General features: G+C 38.0%; 1 protein-coding gene across 1 annotated transcript in view; it reads right to left on the reverse strand.

Annotated features, from left to right (window-relative positions):
• grin2bb (glutamate receptor, ionotropic, N-methyl D-aspartate 2B-b) overlaps positions 1-21,004 on the reverse strand; it is a gene marked incomplete at both ends in the record, with an annotated part of 66,998 nt that overhangs the window by 28,975 nt on the left and 17,019 nt on the right. The window contains one exon of the mRNA XM_079461622.1: positions 4,059-4,202. Coding sequence (XP_079317748.1) covers positions 4,059-4,202 — 144 coding nt within the window. The remainder of the gene's footprint in view (positions 1-4,058; positions 4,203-21,004) is intronic.

Raw genomic sequence — 21,004 nt, forward strand, 5'->3', positions numbered from 1 at the left:
AATGTAAACCTTAATTTAAGATTATTTTTCTTACTCCATTGGCAGATTTTGTGCTTGTTTTAAGCACAAATTCACTGAAATTTCATAAATCTTTTGTCTAAAAACAAGACATCATAAAGCAAAACACATTTTGCTCATAAAGGAAATACATCTTGATTCAATAATTTTTTTGACATTTGTACTCGAAAACAAGATGAGAATTCTAAATAGTAAGAAATTCATTTTTTGCAGTGTAGCTCAAAATATAAAGGGACACTTCACCCCTAAGTTAAATTTCTTTCATCATTTATTACCACTCACGTCATTTCAAACCTGTATTATTTTCTTTCTTCTGCTGAGCATGAAAGAAGATATTTTGAAGAACGTTGGTAATCAAACAACATCGGTCCCCGTTTACTGCCATTGTATGAACACAGAACCACTGGGACATTTCTCAAAATATCTTCTTATGTTCTCCACGGATACAACACAATGGTGAATAAATGATGACAGAATTGTTGTTTTTGGGTAAACTGTCTCTTTAAACTGTTATACTGTACTAGTGTGAATGCACCTTTTGGAATGTATAATGAAAAGAGTAATCATGTAGCTCCTTCAGAAATGGCTAATTCCAACCAAAACAACATTTCAAAATAAACTCGTCACGACCACAAAACCAATCTCTGTGAGATTGTAAGTCCGTGGAGAACTGAGAAATTAAACTATATTTCCTCATTACACATTGTTCTAACACATGTCTATTGAGATGATCTCCATTTTACAGAAGTTTCTTGGTGAAAAACGGGAAGAAAATAAAGTACCGAGAACTGAAAATGTTGAATGTTTCTGTGTGGTTGAATATTCTGAGCCATTTTGAGAGCTGTGTAAAGTGTGATGACATTATTATAACACAGACACCGTTACATAAATGTAGCATCCAGCATTACAGCACCACCTTTACCAATGAGGGAACAAAGGAGACAAATGGCACAAATCCAGCATCTGGAATTGCCCAAACCCATTGCATTCCCAACAGGCAACAGCACACAAAAACAAAAACCTCAGAGGTAGAACTGAACCTGGCTGCTGTACACTACAAGAGCATCAAAAACGTGCTGCATGAACCTCTTCAATGTGTAAAACCTCCTCTGAATAACACTGCATCACCTGGAGCTCAGTCTTCAGTTAGAGAACTGTTGAAAAATGTAGTTTTTTAGTTGTATTGTATTTTATTCATATTTTGATTTTCATGTTATTTAAGTTTAATTTTGTTATGTCCTTTTCTCATTTTATTTTTTATTTATTGCTACATATGTTTGGTTTGGTTTATTTTACTTTATGTCAAGTTATATTTATAATAATATTAATATGATAATATTATATTAATAATATTTAATAATGACACCTCTTGTCAGAACCATTTTATTGCTGGTTACTTTACATATCTTTAAATCAAACAACATCCATCGAACACAAAATCTATCTGTAAAATCATTTTTACATGTACTGTTACCGTTGCAAATCGTTCAGGGCTGTTTGACGATTAATCGCATCCAGAATAAAAGTTTGTCTTTACATACTATATGTCTGTGCAATGTGCATTTTAATTGTGTATTTATAAACACAAACATGTATATATTTAAGAAAATTATAAAAATGCAAATAATAAAGAATAAATGTATATTTACATTTTTTATATATATGTATTATTTAAATGGCATATAAATATTAATATATACAGTACATGCAAATATTTCATGAATATACACATAAATACAAAATAAATATGTACAGTGCACGGATGTGATTAATCGTTAAACAGCCCTAAAACGCTTTCCTGTGGCTCAGTGGTTAGAGCATGTGACACTAGCAATGCCAAGGTCATGGGTTTGATCCCAGGGGATTGCACATATACTTAATGTATAGTATCATGCAATGTAAGTCACTTTGGATAAAAGCTACTGCCAAATGCATTAATGTAAAATCATTGTATTATAAGACAGTTCTGAACATTCTTTTTATGTACTTTTTTTTACTTTAAAAGTTATGGATTGCAGATTTAATAAAAACTTCGTCCTAAAATCTTTGTTTTGGACATCAACTGCCCACACCACATTATTTAGGCTGTTAAGCTGGCAGAAATAAAAATGGCAGACGCTGCCATTTTTTTATCATTGAGTTTGAATAGCAGACCGAAACCACAAATTGTGATAAATGACCAGTAGACGGATGAAATCAGAACAGACAGAGCTGAATTTGAAAAGGCAATCGTTGAAGTGGCATTAGTTTCAAAGCATACTGAAGATCGGCGAAAGGACATGCGGATTGGTTCTGACAGGAGCTTCAGTGTACAGAAGATAGAGGAGAGGAAGTGAGAATTACTGGAGACTGAAGCATTGGCAAACTCCAGATGATGAAAGAGACAAGAGCTGCGACGGCTGGCCTCCCGATGGGAAAAGGAAGATTGGAATTAGGATGTGAACTGGACCAGCTAGAGATTCTGGAGTTAAAGGGTTTGGGGCGAACAGCAGCATGGTCTGTGATATCGATCTCAGTTTGGTTGAATAGGCGACTGTTTATATACCCCTTTCTGAAGCTCCTGCGACATTCCAGTTAAGAGTAAGGTACGAAGAAACAAGTGTTTCCCAAAGCAGTAGAGTAAAATACACCAATGTTTAATGAACAGTCACATTCATTTGTAATAATTATCATAAGTCTTAAGCCAATGTAATTTTTGTCATCAGGAGTGTCCGTGGTCGTGCCCGCACCTGGTCTGCTTGTGTGACACATACAACAGCTCATGCGCGAGAAAAGTACACTAGTCCAGTAGGGGTCAATACATACACAGAAAGTGTGCAGTGTGCCGTTGTCGAAGAGGAACAACCAACACGCTTAAAATAAGAACAGAAAGCTTAGAAGCATATCCTTCTCCATACTGTTTCGTTGTTGTTCTTGTTGTCTTGCTTAATAAAGATTGAGCTGATGTGTGTTTACAACGATTAATACGTTTGTGAGTTTATAATCTGATTGTAATGTACTTTAATTCACTCTGTAGCATTTATAGTGCTCTATCAATCGATATTATTTTGACTGTAAACCTTAAATATTAGGACATATCTTGTTAGTTTACATTTCCTAAAATACATATTAAATAAAATATTTTTTTATTTTGCGTCTGATCATATCATTAAATTCATCAACATATTTATTCTTATTATAAAAATGATCTTTAAAAAATGTCCCTATAATTTGAAGATTTTCGTAAAATAAATGCCATAAAAATATAAGCTCACCTGAAAGATTGAACACTTCTTATTAAAAAAAATGTAGATGCCTTGTGAGCACTGGAGTTTCTTTCAACAAATGCAAATGAGTTGTTTTCTGTTCTTTTTCTGTTTCATTTTTACATAAGTGTGAAACACTTGTTACCGAGTTGTTTGCACGAAGGCTATAAAAACATAAAACTGCATTTATCTAAAAGAGTCTAAATAAACATGATTAGCATGTGGATGTTTTTCAACACCATAATATAAACCCGAGCATTAGTCTCCTTTAAAAATGTAATTAAATTTATGGCAACAATTTATAGAGATGCACTGATACTAAACTTCTCCACCGACATCGATATCTGATTCTTCAGAGTGTTATCTGCCAATACCGATTCTGCAGATTGAATTAATATTCCTTTAATTTATATTAGATTTCCGGAATGCTATTAATTCATATAATGACTAATAATATTAAACATCAAACTGGTGGTGTTTCTGAACATTTTCTATATACAGAGCACAATGCATTTTCGTGTCCTCTTTCAATTGACAGGATATATAAATCCTGATTATCGGGTGATTTTAAACTATCAATCAAAAACAATTATTGGCCGATATATTGGTGCATCTGTAATAATTTACATTATTAGACACCAAGATTACTTAATGTCTAATAATGTAAGATTATGGAATTTAAAATGTAAAAATGATTATGTAAGATTATTGTTCCATCATCTTTCTCCACTGACAGACCAATGGGAAAGCTAACAGAAAGCATTCGCAGGAACCAATTTGAAAGATTTGACTCACCCGGTTGACAAAGTCCTGGTATCCAGGGTAGTAGGTGGTGACGATGGAGAATATGTACCAATCGTACTCCTCCATTATGTTAAGAATAACAGAGGCTTGCTGCTCTATAGAAGGACCAAACTGGAAGAACATGGAATGGTCATCCTGCAAAAAACAAAGATGTTTGAGAACACAGAAGAATCAAGCAAACCAACATGCAGAGCACTGTTATATAGTTGAGTTTTTAAATGCACGTATGATATATAGAGAGACTGAAAGAGAATGATTGATCAGTCGAATTCTCGTCCATGAGAAAATAAAAACTAGACCAGCACTAGCGCACTAGTACATCAGATCTAACATCTGCAGCATCAAAGCATGTCAACGAGACCCAGATTGACCCCTTTACATCTAAATGGCCACTTCACTTCTAAAACAAATGTTACATCTCATGCTGTTTAAATGTCACACTGAAATAACAGCAATGCATCGGAGATAAATGATATGTATAAATATATTGCAAATGCGTATAATACTTCTTCATCTAATACAGTGTATACATCAAGGCTATTAGTATCCAAACAAGCCAATAAAATGTGATGTCATGCACATATGCATAAGTGGTCACATGAATGCCCTGTATGCACAGTACATTAATGTGTTGATCTGTATAGCCGTGTAAATGATTGTTGTGTGTTTGTGTATTCATGTGTGAAGTCGGTCGTGGGTGTTTGCCATGTTAGTCATGCGCATGGCGAAATCTTGCCGTCTTTCTCTCTCTCTGTCTCTCTCTCAGGTCTCCACGCTCCACTCAACATCAAAGCCACTCCCTTGAGGTCTGCGATGGGCCGATCAGTTACCTTGATTTGGCTTTAATGAGCTAACAACACTGACGAGTGTGGGTGTGGGTGGGGGGGCGGATGGTGGACCACTGGCATTTGGGACGCCCCCGTAGCCAATCTTATGAGGGCCTCTAATGATGTTATGAGGCCATCGTATTACTTTTCAAAACTGCCGGTTTGGAGAGTTTTTACTTCATATTTGAGGCCAAGTAAATGTGGAAAATATAAGGCACGTTTCAACTTTCAAGGAAATGTTTCACCCAAAAAGAAATTGGTCTTATTTTAATCTCATATGAATGACTTCATTCAGTTTTTTAGTAAAATATCCATCACTTTATTTACAACGGGACCAACTCACTGAAGCGCCAAAAAGCACATACATAAATCATTAAAGTAATTCAAAAGCGTAGGTGTGTGAGAAAACCAATACTCTTTTGAGCACATTTAGTTATTAAGTTATTACTCTTCTGGGTTTCAATTTCACTAAATTAGCTCAAATAATTCTTTGTTTTCTCTCACAAAAGTCAGAACACATTTATTAAACCACTATGGATTAGTGGATTACTGGAGCCTCTTAATTTTGGGACTTCTGTACATATAAAGTGACCAAATTTAAAAAGGTGAGGAAAATTATTCTCGTTTTTGAACAAAATTCAGCATTCAATTGCAAAAACATATATATAAAAACATGCTGTCCTTCTCAAACCTTGTATATATTTCGTGAATATAATTTTTTGCCATAAATTATTACTATTAGTCACCAATTATTACTAGTTTGTCACTGGGTTTTGCAAACATATAACTAATGAAAAGTGTTTAAAAGTGCTTGACAACTTTGACAACACAATATTTAGTCATTTAAAAAGTGAATTATAGCTTATTGCTCCCTGAACTCTTTGAAAGTTGCTTTTGGATAAAAGTGTAAATGTAAATGAGGGTATCAAAGGTACAATATGTGATCTCAATGTATTTTTCTTGTAAATAAATTGGTAGGGACGATTTTTGTATAACAAATGGGTTACATAATTCTGTAATAAACACATAAACAGTCTAAATGTATATACTCAAACGAAACACTAAATGTTTAATGATTCACGAGCACAGCAGACCAAAGATGTGAAGATGCCTTTCTGTAATTTAAAGGCTATAGATAGAAAAAAAAAGAAATTGTTAATCATTTCTCTCTCATTTATACCACAGTTCATGTTTTAAACTTATAATCTCCAGTGTTAACCCACTGGAGACTTTTATAACAATCAGGCACTCTTAAAATAACAGAGATCCAAAAATATGAACAAAAAAATAGGCCGAGCAAGTTATTTGGATAAATTTAATTTAGCACAAGATGCAATCCCCACAGTCATATTTCGACCTAATGGATGCTTAACAGGCAAGGAATATATGGTGATACAGCGATATGCCGAAAGAAACCTAACAAACAGGTAATTCAAAAAAATATATAAATCATTCAGGCCGTTTCTCTTAAATTGTCTCCTTGCAGATATTTGATATAGGCTCTCGTCCCATAGGAACAGAAGCTGTTGTCAGGGACAGACTCCCTATTCATGCCAATTGTTCTGAAATTCAATGTCGACAGCACATTTGGATGTTTGGTTGTTTCAACCCATGGTTGGGTCAAGTACAGATCTTTTTAACAAATCAACATTTTACTTAATTTAACCCAACAGTTGGGTATGATACCTCTTGATATTTTGTAACCTTGATACCGATTTCCGTCTCCTAACAGCGCTATTTCAAACCTATCGCAAACACACGCGCATCACAATGGAAGTGATTTAGCAAACACTCCATTTAGCACAACGGAGCGGCCCACCCAGTATTCGATGGGGCCGAATGCGAGCGGCAGGGATCTAATCCAGACCTTACATTACTCTCCGCTCTCCAATAATGGAGAATAGTGTCCAGCAGAGGCAGTTTATAAAGGAAGTGTCTTTAATATTCGATGCCGAGGTCGTAACAAAATAAGTTTCACCGCCAGCTCTTGACTGCTTGGGGGGTATAACAGCTGAGCTCTCGCCATCAGCACCAGAACAGCGTGTCATTACGAGAGAAAGGCGAGAGATTTGGAAAAGGAGAATCGTGTGTGTTTAGGAGGGCATGCGAGGAAATTCAAATGATTCATCAGCTGATCAGCTGTGATGGATCAAGCAGCAGGGTGAGGGCAAATAAAAAGCATTTCACAGGAGAGATTTCCGTGTTTAACGTGTTTGATCATTTGATGTTTCCATCATCACGTTAAAAGAATCATTTCGGTTAAGGTAAAAGCAAATATTCCAGATTTACTTTACGCATCACCTGCTTTGAATTTTACGTTGTCATGAATAAAAACACAGAGAACAGAGTACAGAGAACCATCACACAGAATTATGAGTAAGGGTGGTATCGCCAATGGCGGTTTGGGTGTTACATCATTCTCCGAATTGCTAAAATCTGTCCACTGCAGACATCATATATTAAACCAGACGTAAAGAATCATTCTACTCGAAGGCATGTCTCCTGAAACATGCATTAAAAAGCTATGATTTAAATTCGCCTCGTCGCACGCAGGTATTAAAAAGAAAAATAATAATACAATTTAAGAATGATTATTAAAACAATGGAGGTCGTCCCAAGGTCCTTCTAGCTAACTGCAGTCAAAATTCTATATGTTACGCACGCTGAGAGGTACGTTAAAATCACGAAAAAGAGATGAGATGAATGGAAATAAAACAGAGAGCGAGATGAAAGAGGAGAGAAAGCGAGACGATGACTTGAGTCCAAAATGTCTAATTTGACGTCACGGCAACTTCTGGGCAAAGTTGATGTACCATTACTTTAGTAGCAGAAGACAGCTCATCTTTCTTATAACAGCACTGAAGAGAACTGATGGACACTTGTTTATCCAAGAATGACCATTCTATCAACACAAAACCACATTTCTCACAATATCTACTTTTGTGTTTCACAGAAGAAAGAGTCATATACAGGTTTTGAGTGGAAAAATTATAACATCATTTTAAATTTAAAACCTTCAGTATATGAACTGGCCTTTAATGTTACATAATCACCACAGATCCTGCAGATCGACCAACAGAAATGTAAGAACTGTAATACAGTACTAAAGAGCAACGCTTGGGTTGTACACTGTACAATTGGATGTGATGACTCATAAATCACGCAAAGGGTTTTAGAGAACAAATGGAAGAGAGAGTGAGGGAGGCACGAGACACAGAGGAAGAGCGAGAGGGGAGTCTTACTCATAACAGATGGAGCGGTCGAAGGATTAGAGGAGTGGTGGGCAGTCACAGTTCACCTCTTTCAATCTTCTCCAATTTTGAAATGTGTCACATAATTAAGACTATGCTTTAATAGATGGTGAACCTTTATCTGTGATATCAACACAGTATTTATTTTAATGTCACTCTAATAAATAAACAATGATGGTCGGTTTGGTCTTAAAGCCAGTTCACACAAAAATATGATAACCATGACTACACTCTAAAAAGTGCTGGGTTGTTTTGGATCCATGCTGGGTAATCACTGGACAGATCGCCCATGGTTGGGTAAAGACAACCCAGCAAATGGCTAAAAATAACTCAGCATTAGGTAATTTGGGTAAACCTGTGCCAAAAAGGCACAACCCTGTCATTGAGTTAGGTTAACCCAGAAAATGTATATATTTGACCCAACAATGGGTTCAATTAACCCAGCACTTTGGGTTGAAACAATCCAGCATCGGTTAATTCCTACCTTTCTTACCCAAGGCTGGTTTGAAAGTAATCCAAGCCTTTTCAAGTTCAGAAAATCATTTAACGCTTGAGATAACATCAAAGTCCACACCACAACTATAATGATAACGATACAGAGGAACGATAATATGAAGATAATATTCACAGTAATTTGTTTTCTTGCTATAAAACAATACAACATTGATAGTCGATCAAAATCTAAATTTAAAGGGGCTTACACGTTTAAAATGTGAAAATGCAGTACGCAAGCATAGAATAAACATAACACTATATTTTCATTCTAAATAGATAGAAGTTATTGCTCTTGGTGTGAACGGACCATAAGACCAAAGGATGGTTGTTGCCTGTATTTAGTTTGAATGAGTATTACACAATCACAACCTTTTTTGTAGGCATTGCATAACATCAAAAGAGTTAAATTATTCCATTGTTTTACCTCTGTATTTTTGACCCTGTCTACTAATCTCCTACATTGTGTTCACAGTCCATTCCTTCGCAATTGATCAAATAAATGAAACTCAAATCCATATTTTAATTCAATATTTTCAGTGTAAGTAGCTGGATAATGTACAGAAATAATCATCACAAAGAATACCCCCTCAACGCCCCATCCCCCTGTCTGGGTTTATTTCGTGATAACAACTGGCCGAATGCACGTTATGGCCTTTTATAAAGTATTCGAACAAAAGCACTGTAAAACACATGCAGTTTCACAAGTACAGCCATTCCTCCTTTATCTTATTTAAAAACACCTTATTTCCCCAGACCCTACACGATCAATAGGCTCCGCCGAACATCTAGTTGTTCATTAAGAACAAATTTTCAAGCCGCCGTAGACCTGTTACAAATAAACACGATATTATAACTGAATCCTAGTACTCACAAGTTTTCCAATCACTGGCAATTTCTCACATCAATTTAACTGATCTCAAATCAAACCCTTCAAATTTGTACTCGCATAGCCGTTCCCATGTCGCCTCAATGACATCACCTACCCGCCCCAGTGTGTTTTTAAAACTACACCTCTGTTTCCTTTATCGCCACAGAAATAATTATTTTCATTACGCCGGATCCTTGACAACATTGTGCAAAATCATCAAATCTTTGTTAGGGGCCTTAATCCCTAATCAAACCCATACTGAATTAATTACATGTCACGTATGACGCGTAATTAACGTGAAACAACCTTAATTCCCATTATACGGCCCGCACTCTTAAATCTAATTTTTATAAAAAGCTCGTCTTTGATTGAAACGCGGGGCTATTTCCGTCCAGCAGAGATAATTCCTATTTTTCTCCCCCCTGTGCATCTCCCTCCCTCGCCTTTTTTCCCGTGGCCTAGAAATCAAGGATAAGCGAGAACGAAATCAGCCATAGGTGTGAGTGACGTCTAGACATCTCTCAACGGTGCCGAGAGCCCACGGTGCATCTGCCCGCCTGTGATAATCAACATCGCGGAGGTAAACAGTACCGTAAAAACGTCTACGAAATCTCCCTGCATTTACTTCCATTGTGCTAAGCGAATATTGATGATTAACTAATGCACATTGGACGCCCATTCGCCGATGTACAAGTGGAATCATAAGCTGTTGATCGCAAAGCCTGTTTGATGGAGCATACGGTCTCTCAAAGCGACGCTGTAAATAAGGGTTTAAGAGGTTGGTCTTGTTGCGCCTAAGAACAACACTCTTGGATGCTAAGTGTTGCAAACAACTTAATAAGATAACGCACATGTAATAGCCACAGGCGATGGCCTAAGTTTCCATGTAAGAAACACAATGACCTCATTTTATTTCCATTTTCTCCCTCTTTTTCAAGTTTTCCTGCCTGCGGGCCCCTCGGAGGGAAAGGAGAGCAAAGGCTTTCGCTCCCTCCTCTCTTCTCTGATCCTTCATTCACCCTGTTTTTCTCCTGGAGAAAATGAGACTTGCTACCAGGTTCATTAATTGTTGAAACTTTCTCCTCCATTATCCGTCTCGGCCGTATCATGTCTTATTCTCCTTGTCATCAGCAGTGTTGGTCCGTCTCCTTGTTGTTTTAACTCAGACTTTATCTGCTCTTTTCTCTACTTTATGTCTCTTTCCGTGGCAAAGCCAATAACACATTTACTCCAAACCCCTCATCATTTCCCAGACTCCTCGGACAAAAGCAATTGGTCTGTAGAAACAACTAAACGATTTCTTTCATCTCCCTTTGCAGTAAATGGCAGGGAGGAACATTTGAAATCAGTTCCACAAGAGTGACGTTAACGCGGTTTGTTGTATAGACAGGCTACGACATGTACTACAACTCCAGAAACATGTTATTATGTGCAGTTTTGGATTCAATTTCTCACTTTCACAGTGCCCCGATGTCTAACAGGTGATTATGTGTAACAGGTTGGGGGCGTCCGACTTTGTTCATGTGTAATGGAGATTCGTGTATAACACAAACACTACCGTAAAAGTACAGTAACGGTGTAAAATCCCAGTGATGGTCTGTGATGGTCTCCCATTCGCCTTATTCATAAAAAATAAGCTCTGGAGTGTCAATACAACATAAAGGAACATTTCGTAGCCCAAACTTAACTTCCGGTAGACCTCTGTAAAGAATCCATCCCTAGTCTCCACATTCACATTGGAACAAAGATGTTTAGGGTTTCAGACGCCGGTTGTTCTCTGTAAGTTAAGGAATGAGGTCTCAACCCCATTTGCTCAGAGCATTTGAAGCAGACCAAGAGGAGTCACTACCGCTGAATTTAATGAGACCTCCTGCATCTCAAAGATGTTTTAGATAAGTTCCTCTTGGCTCACTAAGTAGGCTTGGCATGTCGTGAAAAGAGAATACATTGCTTTCCCTTTCGCTGCAAAAAAAACATCTCTCTAATTCTCTTTCCCCATGGCCAAATTTCTACTATTTAATATTTTACCTGAATGTGTAATGTTCCAAAATTACCACCCATTTATTTTTGTATTTAAACCAGAGACTTTGTTGTCCAATATAATTATGGGTCGCACTAATAACTCAAGCGCGATAATGAACATTCAATATTTGCGCAGCTAACAATTCTAATACGGCAAGGTCTTTTCTGGCCCAGAGATTCACTATTAATGCGGTCGGCAGGAAATGAAGTATGAATAATTGAAACCTAAATCTCTTCATTCATGTCACTAACACTAATATACTGTTAGGACAAATCCCCACCGCCCACTGTATACGAACGACAAAATCGTACAATGATTTCTATTATTTGGCATCTCTATTTGACAGTTTGAACTAAAACTCTTCAATACACATTCTATTCCTTGCTTTGCTGTGTTATTGATTCATCTGTATAAACAGAAAAGCATCAAAATATGCGCAATGGCCACAAGCAACTAAGATCACCGGCTTACACATAGTCTAAAACTCAAATTCCTAGTGGAACTGTCAGCCACGCTTAAACAACCCTTAGGGCTAGCGTTCCTGACCTCGGCCTTAAACACATGCGAGTGCCGTTATGCAAATCACTCTTGCCAGTTTCGCAAAGCGTGTGGCGGGAACGTTCTTCACACATATACATAAACAAGCCAAAACATTACATGCTCTTATATAAACATTTAAAAGGTTCGTTGTTTGAAATCTACAAAAAAACAGGGCCAGGAGGGTTTCCTAGAGTGAGAGATAAATGCAGAGCGTCATATTAGACACGCTAACAGAAAGACATTCGTAACCGGAAGGAACTAAAAACCCAACAGACATGACTAACCTCATCAGAGAAACACTCGGGCCGGTACACATACAAACACGCACACAAACACAGTTGTGCTCCCTCGTCGTGACATAGATGTATGAGGCTCTGTCAGACTGAAATAGACTGTAATAACAGGGGGGACAGAAAACACTTCATCTTCTAAAGACACATACAAACACACACTCCAACTCGGAACACTTCATCATCCTAAGACACGCGTGCACCGCACGCACTAAATGCTTCATATTAAAAAGACCCGCGGAAGAGCGAACCACTGTCTTCCAAGAAAGCCAACGCTACTTAACATCCCAATAATGAACGGCAAAACATGAACGGCAAAGCATTGACTCTTGTGACGCCATCAGCTGTGAAACAAGGTTTGAAGGAATAAACGTACAAAAGATATTTTTCTTCGAACCGAGAATGTTTTATTTCTTTATGTTCTTCCAACGAATTTGTAACAGAAACGGATCTCGCTCTCTAAAATTACGTTTACACTTATTCTAATCACAAAAGGCTTCAAGACGCTCTGATCAAATGTTTCCATTTGGATGCAGTGAAGGAAAGTTTTGGTCTCATTGAATCTCATGTTGTTGATCGGCATCGATGCGTTTCAGTCGCACGCAACTTTGAATGGGTAGGATAGGTAGAATAAAAACAAGATGATAAACGAAAAGAAGAGCGAAAGCAGAGAGAAAAGAAGGCCGCTATGAAGGCACAGTTGATATTTTTCATATCCTTCGACCCCGTATGGTGATTAAATTCTCGGCTCTTTTCAGTTAATAGAACTCATTAGTAAAACAGAGGATAAAGGCAATTAGTCACTTATTGACACATGTAAGCCTCGTGGAGGAGCCGAAATACACGCGCACACAGAATTCTCTGCTGAAATCTCAGCGCTTGATCTTTATCAGAGGCACCGGGACGTGGGTGTGTGCGCGAGAGGTGCATTAGTATGTATCGAGGGTCTTTAGTCTGCCTAAATAATCTCAAGGTGGTGAAGGGAAGAAACGGAGAGGAACGGGGAGAAAATTGGAAAGAGCGGAAAAGGAAAGACTGAAGGCAAGATGAGAGAATGAGGGATGTATGGAGAGGCGCGAGTGTGCGTTGTGAGAAGTAGGGTGGGTGTGCTTTCTGAGGTGTATAAAATAGTCTTAAAGCAACACACACATGTGCGATTTTGACCGTTTATTTATATGCAATGATGATATGTAGTGTTGTATATCAATACAACAATAAACAAGCCTTGAAATATTAGGCAAACTGATTTAGAGATGTTCATGCAGGCACATAGAAAATACACATAAGTAATGCATTAAAGGGATAGATCAACCAAAAATGAAAATCTTTCATCATTTATTCCCCCTCTGTCATTTCAAACCTGTATAACATTCTTTTTTTTGCAGAACACAAAAGAAGATATTTTGAAGGACATTTACGTACATTTGGGCCTTATTCATGAAGCATTCGTAAATACTGCTTAAAGGTTTTTATTTCAACTTAAAGGAAATGTTCTGTTTAGGAACCATGTTGTCTCTCAAAAGCGTCTTTTTTGTCACATCCATAACAATTTTTTTCAATTGAAAGCTTGTGCATAGACTGATGTCTGGACTCTATCATCAGGGGTTTAGTAAAATATAAACGTATATAATATATAAATGATTCAATATATTGATAATATAGACATTCTCTGAGAATTTACAAGTTAATAAAATTTCACATCCATAACATTGAAATTGCCCACCTGGTAATAGACTTTGCTGTTATAAATATAACAACAGTCATAGCTTATTTAAATACTAAACATAATAATACACTATGTATTTCTTGTGAAAATAATTTCTGGTTTATATGTGTCGATTGCAAATGACGTCGCAGGCAGCGTAGAGTGCAGGTGTCGACTGCAAGTGACGTCACTTGCACAGGAAGCTAAGGTGTCCGAGAGTGCAAGTGCAGTTCTGCAGCCAGATGCTCTTGGAAAACTTTCCTCCGGGTTCACAAATACATCGTAAACGTAAGATCTCATAGTTAAATTTGTGTATGTTAATTCCAATCATTCGTAAACAGGGCGCATTCACACACATTCACAATTAGGATAATCCACGCCTATGAATTACAACTACGCATATTACGTATCTAGTAATGCTGGAGTCCTCTGGACTTCTTTCTCTGGTTTGGCGACATTATATTGCATAAATGCATAAGAGACTAATATGCTTACCAATAAATGAATCACTTTAACTGTGTCCACCAAAGTTTTTGTAGCTAAAATGATAATAACTGGTGCTCTTCTGAAAACGACCAGCGAGTGGCGCTTGAAAAGGATTTGGAGGCACTGCGCGTTATTCTGGAGATGCGTTGGTTGTATCTTATTTTGAAGAATATTGCTGCATATGTAAATGCAGTAATCATTGTTATGTATGATGGTTGGTCAATGTAGTGTTTGTCCCACCTCTTCTCCACTGTGATTGGACGGATGTGTCAAAATTTGTTTGTCTAAAAGATTACAGAACATTACATGCGGTTTACACTTGGTATGGAGCAGTTGTACGTTTCTTTCGGACCAACTAACATTTTGAATATACATACATCTGCATGAATCCGAAAATGTATGTTAGAAAGACTTTACGAAAGTTGTGTTCTGCTCGTGTTTCATGAATGAGACTCATTGTATTTATCAAAATATATTTTTTGTGTTCTGCAGAAGAGAGAAAGTCATACAGGCTTTCAACAAAACAGGAGGGAATCAATTATGACAGATTTTTCATTTTTGAATGAACCACCCTTTTAACATTCATGCACTTACAATGGAAATCTATGGCTGAACCATCACAATTGGATTTCATCAATAGAAGTGATTCAAAGCGGTTTTCTCATGCTAATAGCCAAATTCAGCTTTTCTGCAAAATGCATTCCGACAAACCACAGCATTCTGTTTACAGAGGTTTTTGTACGTGTGAACGAACACGGACGGCGGCTTTGGAGAACAGGCTGTTCTGTTGTGATCTTTGGTGTTTGCTACTGAAGGGGACGCTTTCATTAAGCTTCATTAGAGTAATGAATATAAGCTATATAGAATGCAGAGCCCGAATATTGAAAAATCCCTCCAATTTATGAAGCGAGTGCGTGAGTCAGAATGTTTCTTTCTGTTATGAGCGTGTCACATGAGGGAGACCGTGTGTGCATGTGTTCAGTGAGAGTCAAGTGCCATGCAAAACGAGCGCCATTCGGTTCATAACCCTGACACTGTATTTGTGGGCTATTCCACTTTCACCCCATCTCTCTTATTTCCTCATCTCAAGCATCTTCATCTCTTCCTCTTCTTCCCCTTTTATCGTCGGCCAAGCCCGTTTCTTTAACATTTCCCTCTTTCATGACAACTCTCTTGTGCTGAATTCTCCATCTTTGGCAGCGCTTTCACACAAATCTTCCTCCACCTCCCAAGTTCTCCTCCTCGATTCATCTCGCTTCCGTCATCCCTTTGCCTGTCACTTGCTTGTTATTCCTCCCCCTCATTCTCCACCTTCTCACTCCACCCTCTTCCGCCCAAGTTTCCTCTCTATCATTTTCTCTTTCTCGCTGCAGTGCAGTTAGATAAAACATGACACCTGTTTGAATTCATTTGCATTGGCAGGCTGTTAAATGAGGATTTAAAGTGTCCTTTATTGGCTCCTTTATAAGGCATTGAATTTCTAACTGAATTTTGAATCATATGTTTTTTGAATATTGGTATGCAAGCCGCCAAGGGATCAAGAGAAACTGCTTTTAGCCTTTAGGCTCCAAAGATGTGAAAAAAGGTCTACCAGCTGAAATAAGTCGAGCTAAGATGCTTGGTAAAATTAAAGTATGAGCAATGTACATATTTGATTTTTATGATATATTTTCATCGTATATATCCATAATTATACAGTCATTATTATATACTTTTACTTAGGTTCTATTGGTTTTTTACAGTGTTACAACATGTCTACACCGGACGCGACCGGCACCATACACCGCTTTTTCTAATGGGATTGTGGCGTCACGCCGCATCCAGTGTGGCCAAGATTTAAAATGATAAGGGGGTCTTATGCGTTGTATCTAATGCGACACTCAACTCTACTTGTCATTTCAACCGGACGATCCGACGGTCGCTGCTCGCATCGCGGCAAGCCTGAGTGACATCTCGCTTTGGATGAAGGATCATCACCTGCAGCTAAACCTTGCAAAAACGGAACTGCTTGTGATCCCAGCCAACCCAAAGATTCACCACAACCTTGCCATTCAACTAGGCTCATCAACGATTAAACCGTCCAGCACAGCCAGAAACCTGGGAGTGGTAATCGATGATCGGCTTAACCTCACAAGTCATGTTGCCAGCACCACCCAGTCCTGTAGATTCATCCTCTACAACATTAGGAAAATTAGACCTTTCCTATCGGAGCACTCTACGCAAGTCCTAGTCCAGGCTCTTGTCCTGTCCAAACTGGATTATTGCAATGCGCTTCTGGCTGGACTTCCTGCTTGCACAATCAAACCTCTCCAGATGATCCAGAATGTGGCGGCAAGAGTGGTCTTCAATGAACCGAAGAGAGCGCATGTAACTCCGCTCTTCATTAGGTTACACTGGCTCCCTGTTGCCGCCCGCATAGAGTTCAAAGCTTTGCTCCTGGCCTACAATACCAACACCGGATCTGCACCATCGTATCTCCACCCGCTAATGCAGATCTATGTTCCTGCCAGATCACTGCGGTCTGCAAAGGAACAACGACTAGTGGTACCATCCCAAAAAGGAAAAAAGTCACTCTCCCGTACCTTCTCTGGATCTGTTCCACATTGGTGGAATGATCTACCAGCTGCTACAACATCAGCAGACTCGGTTGCCATCTTTAAAAAACGCCTAAAAACGCATCTCTTCCGTCAACAGGTTGCTGATTGATTTTTCCTAATTCTCTTCCCTTTTCCTTCTTTATAATAAAAAATAAATAAAACACTTCTAACCTCACTATTCTTAGCTTTGTATACTGTGCTAGGCTTTAATGGACTAGTTTGATGCACTTATGTTTTTTGTGGCCTATGTTGTTATAATTGCTTCCAATGTTTCCTCATCTGTAAGTCGCTTTGGATAAAAGCGTCTGCTAAATGACTAAATGTAAATGTAAATGTATTGTCTTTTTGTCACATCGCGCCATGCCGCGTCCAGTGTAGACATGTTGTTACTGCATTGATTAAGTTTGAGAAATGTAATAATTATATTTGGTATAGGTACGAGTTTATCTAGAAATTAAAATTGAGCTAAATTAACAAATGCCTAAATGGTTGATACCCAGGGAACACACATACTAATAAAACGTATAGCTTGAATGCATTTTAGATAAAAGCATCTGACAAATGCATAAATGTAATTGGTTAACTACAATTTAATTTTGTTGTTTGTTGTTGGTTCACAATACCAAAAGAATGGAGTAAACTTTATCCTTTAGTGTTTCCACAAATAAAATGCATTCCTTTATTAGAAGTACTAAATAAAAGCATTCATTCAGATTTGAGTAAAACTGGTTATACAATGTTCCTTAAAGCCCAAAGCATTTAACACATAAGCACTCCCTCCCTCCCTCTCTCTCTCTCTCTCTCTCTCTCTCGCTCTCTCTCTTCACCAACCCTCGTCTTACAGCTGTTATCCTCCGCTACTCTCCTTATCTCTGCACTTCAGTTTCTCTCCCATTTTTTTTGGAGGGAGGTAATTATTTCTTTAACTTTCCCTTCAAGAAAGTCCATCCCGCTTCTCTCTCTCTCTCTCTCTCTCTCTCTCTCTCTTTCAGCACTATATATTTTTGCTTGAATTTGAATATCTTTCTGCACTGACTCTTCCTGACTAGGGACAGCTGCACTGTCAGTAACAGTAACACACACAGAGAGAGAGAGAGAGAGAGAGAGAGAGAGAGAGAGAGAGAGGGTGTGTATATGGAGAGATTTCTAATTCAAAAAGACATGCAGTGTTTCCGTGGCAACGTGGTTTCCATCGTTACGTTCTAGCTAAAGATGCCATTAGAGTGAAAAAATACTCCCCACACAGTCGCAGATACAAACACAATCTGTAACACATACATGGACACACACACAAAGCAGAACCGACAAACACACAGAAAAACAAAAACATGTTGAATCAACTGAAAGAAAAAGAAACCACGGTGCGAATGATTTAGGTCTTCGGTGTCAAAATAATATGTATGTTCACTTGCTAGGGCACTTGCTTTAGGAACAATAGTTAATAATACAGTACAATAGTGCTGAAATGACTAGGATTTCCATACAGTACACGCGTGTTGCTGAGTAGACGGCAGTATGGGTATTACATATTTATGGGCTGTGTATTAGTGCTGCACTGGCATAACCGCGTGTTATCAGCATTGGGATGACAAAAGCAATACATCTGCATGCATTCATTTTTAATAACTTCACATCTGCACATGATCACATACAGTACCTGCATATATGAAAATGCTTCAGAATGAACAGCGCCGCTATCAAAACAACAGCAGAGATGTGGTTATGTTATGTGTCATGCCCACTATTTCACAGGCAACAAGATGCCCAGTTCTCACGTCTAACGTCCCCGTACAAGTGTGTGTTTGTGTGAGAGTGTGCGGCGGAACTGTGGGGAGTACGTCTTTACAACATGGCTGTCAATCACAGCTCTGAGATATCAACACGCACACAGACAGATTCGTATGGTGGTGCTTAGAGTGCAGGTGGTGGATTCATAAATTAAATGCAGGTGTATGAATACACATGATTTGAAGCTTACTTAAAACAGATGATGATGCTGACACCTAATTGCATAAGCCACGCTTAAAACGGATTTAAATAACTGATGTACAGTACACACCACACGTCAGGTACTACATTATTCTACATCCATAACCTGTAGACAGTCTACAAATACATAAAATCTTTCATTCAGGCATACAGTATACTGTATATAAAAATGTTTAACTATTTCGGTGCTATTTAAGTAAGTTTTTTACTAAAGCTGCAATATTTATAGACCACTTCGCAAGATGTAAACACTGGTACATCGGGTTTCAGTTTTTCTTTATTATAATTTTTTATAATAATTAAATATTGCAGATTTTTTTAATATGTTATAAATATTTTGTTCATGGTATTTTGTTCAAATCATTCGAGTAATGAAACAAAAAGTTTTTTGGACCAGAGTTAAACTACCATATCATCCGAAAAGGTCTTCAGTATATTCTCACACAACAGCTGATTAGTGTTTATTTTTAATCAAAAATGTTACCGCTTTTAATAAATCTAATATCATATTGCTCTAATAATTATAACAGCAATACGACACATGCTTCATCTTTTGCCTTATAAAATCGTTGTCATGCATGGCTTCTCATAGCTTTCTATATAACCTATTTGTGTGTGTATATGTTCGTTCATGTGTGTATGTGCCCAGTGCCCACATAACTATATTTTGTACCCAAAAGTAAGCAAAACCTGACAAATCTGAGCAAAACCTCTCTTTGAGGACAACCTTTTTGTAAAAACACAAAATCAAAAATAGTAAAAACTTTTAGAAAATTGCAAAAAAGACTAAATGTTGTCTTAGAGTGTGACGATTTCATCAGAAGCACACGTCTGGGCCGAAGTAAACATTCGGTCTGTGTTTGGTTAAAATATTAAAATGTATGTTAATATTACTTTATATTCATATTTTAATGTATATTATTTGTATTAAATTAAAACGTCTCAACAGTTATTGATTCTTTGCGGAGGTCTATTAAAAATTTTGGCCACATGTTTGTTACGCATGTGAATATTGTTTAGCTGTGTATAAAAACATCATAGGTCTATGGAATGTCCTTATTTAGATAAATCCATGTCTGCGTGTGTGCGTTTATGGGGAAGTGTGTATCCCGAGGGCTTATATCTATTGCTATTAACTGTGCTGTTTGTCTGGACTAAATGGTATGTTGTAAACGTGTGGTCATTGTGTGTGTGTGTGTGTGCGTGTGTGTGTGTGTGTGTGTTTGTGTGTGTGTGTGTGTGAACAGTCTCTGGTGGTGAAAGTGAAGTGTTATTCTGTCAGTGGCAGACTGCAGGAGTGTGTGTGTGTGTGTGTGTGTGTGTGTGTGTGTCTGATGAGAGAACTGTCTGTCCAATTAAGCAGCTGCCTCTCTCACCCTGAACAAAAGAGCATGGAGCTAAACGCTCACACACACACACACACGTAGACGGTTTGACAGAAGCTCTTTGATCTTCTAGTGCCCTAACAAACACAAACAAACGAGTCAGAGACTGACAGGACCCTTCCAAAACCAGGTCACCCAAACATACATACATCCAGGTTTGTGAATCGAGGATGATTGTCACATTGACATCCTCAAGTGATCTATATATTGCTGAAAAGACACACACATACACGCACACCTTGTGATCTCTGGCATGCTGGTGTCTTCATATTTCTCCCCCTTTGATCTCTCAGACACTCACGCTTGGACTCCTATGATCTCGAAGAACAGCCAAGCACACACGCGCATAAAAGGACGACACCGAAGCGTTTCCAAGTGACTTCAAGAAGCCCCAAATGATTAAAAAAGAAAGATCGAGGTGAAGGAGAAGAGACAGAGAGGGTGAGTTTCAGTATTTTCTATGCGTCCATGGCGCATTTGT

Source organism: Barbatula barbatula (genome assembly GCF_947034865.1).
Source record: "Barbatula barbatula genome assembly, chromosome: 8".
NCBI lineage: Eukaryota > Metazoa > Chordata > Actinopteri > Cypriniformes > Nemacheilidae > Barbatula > Barbatula barbatula.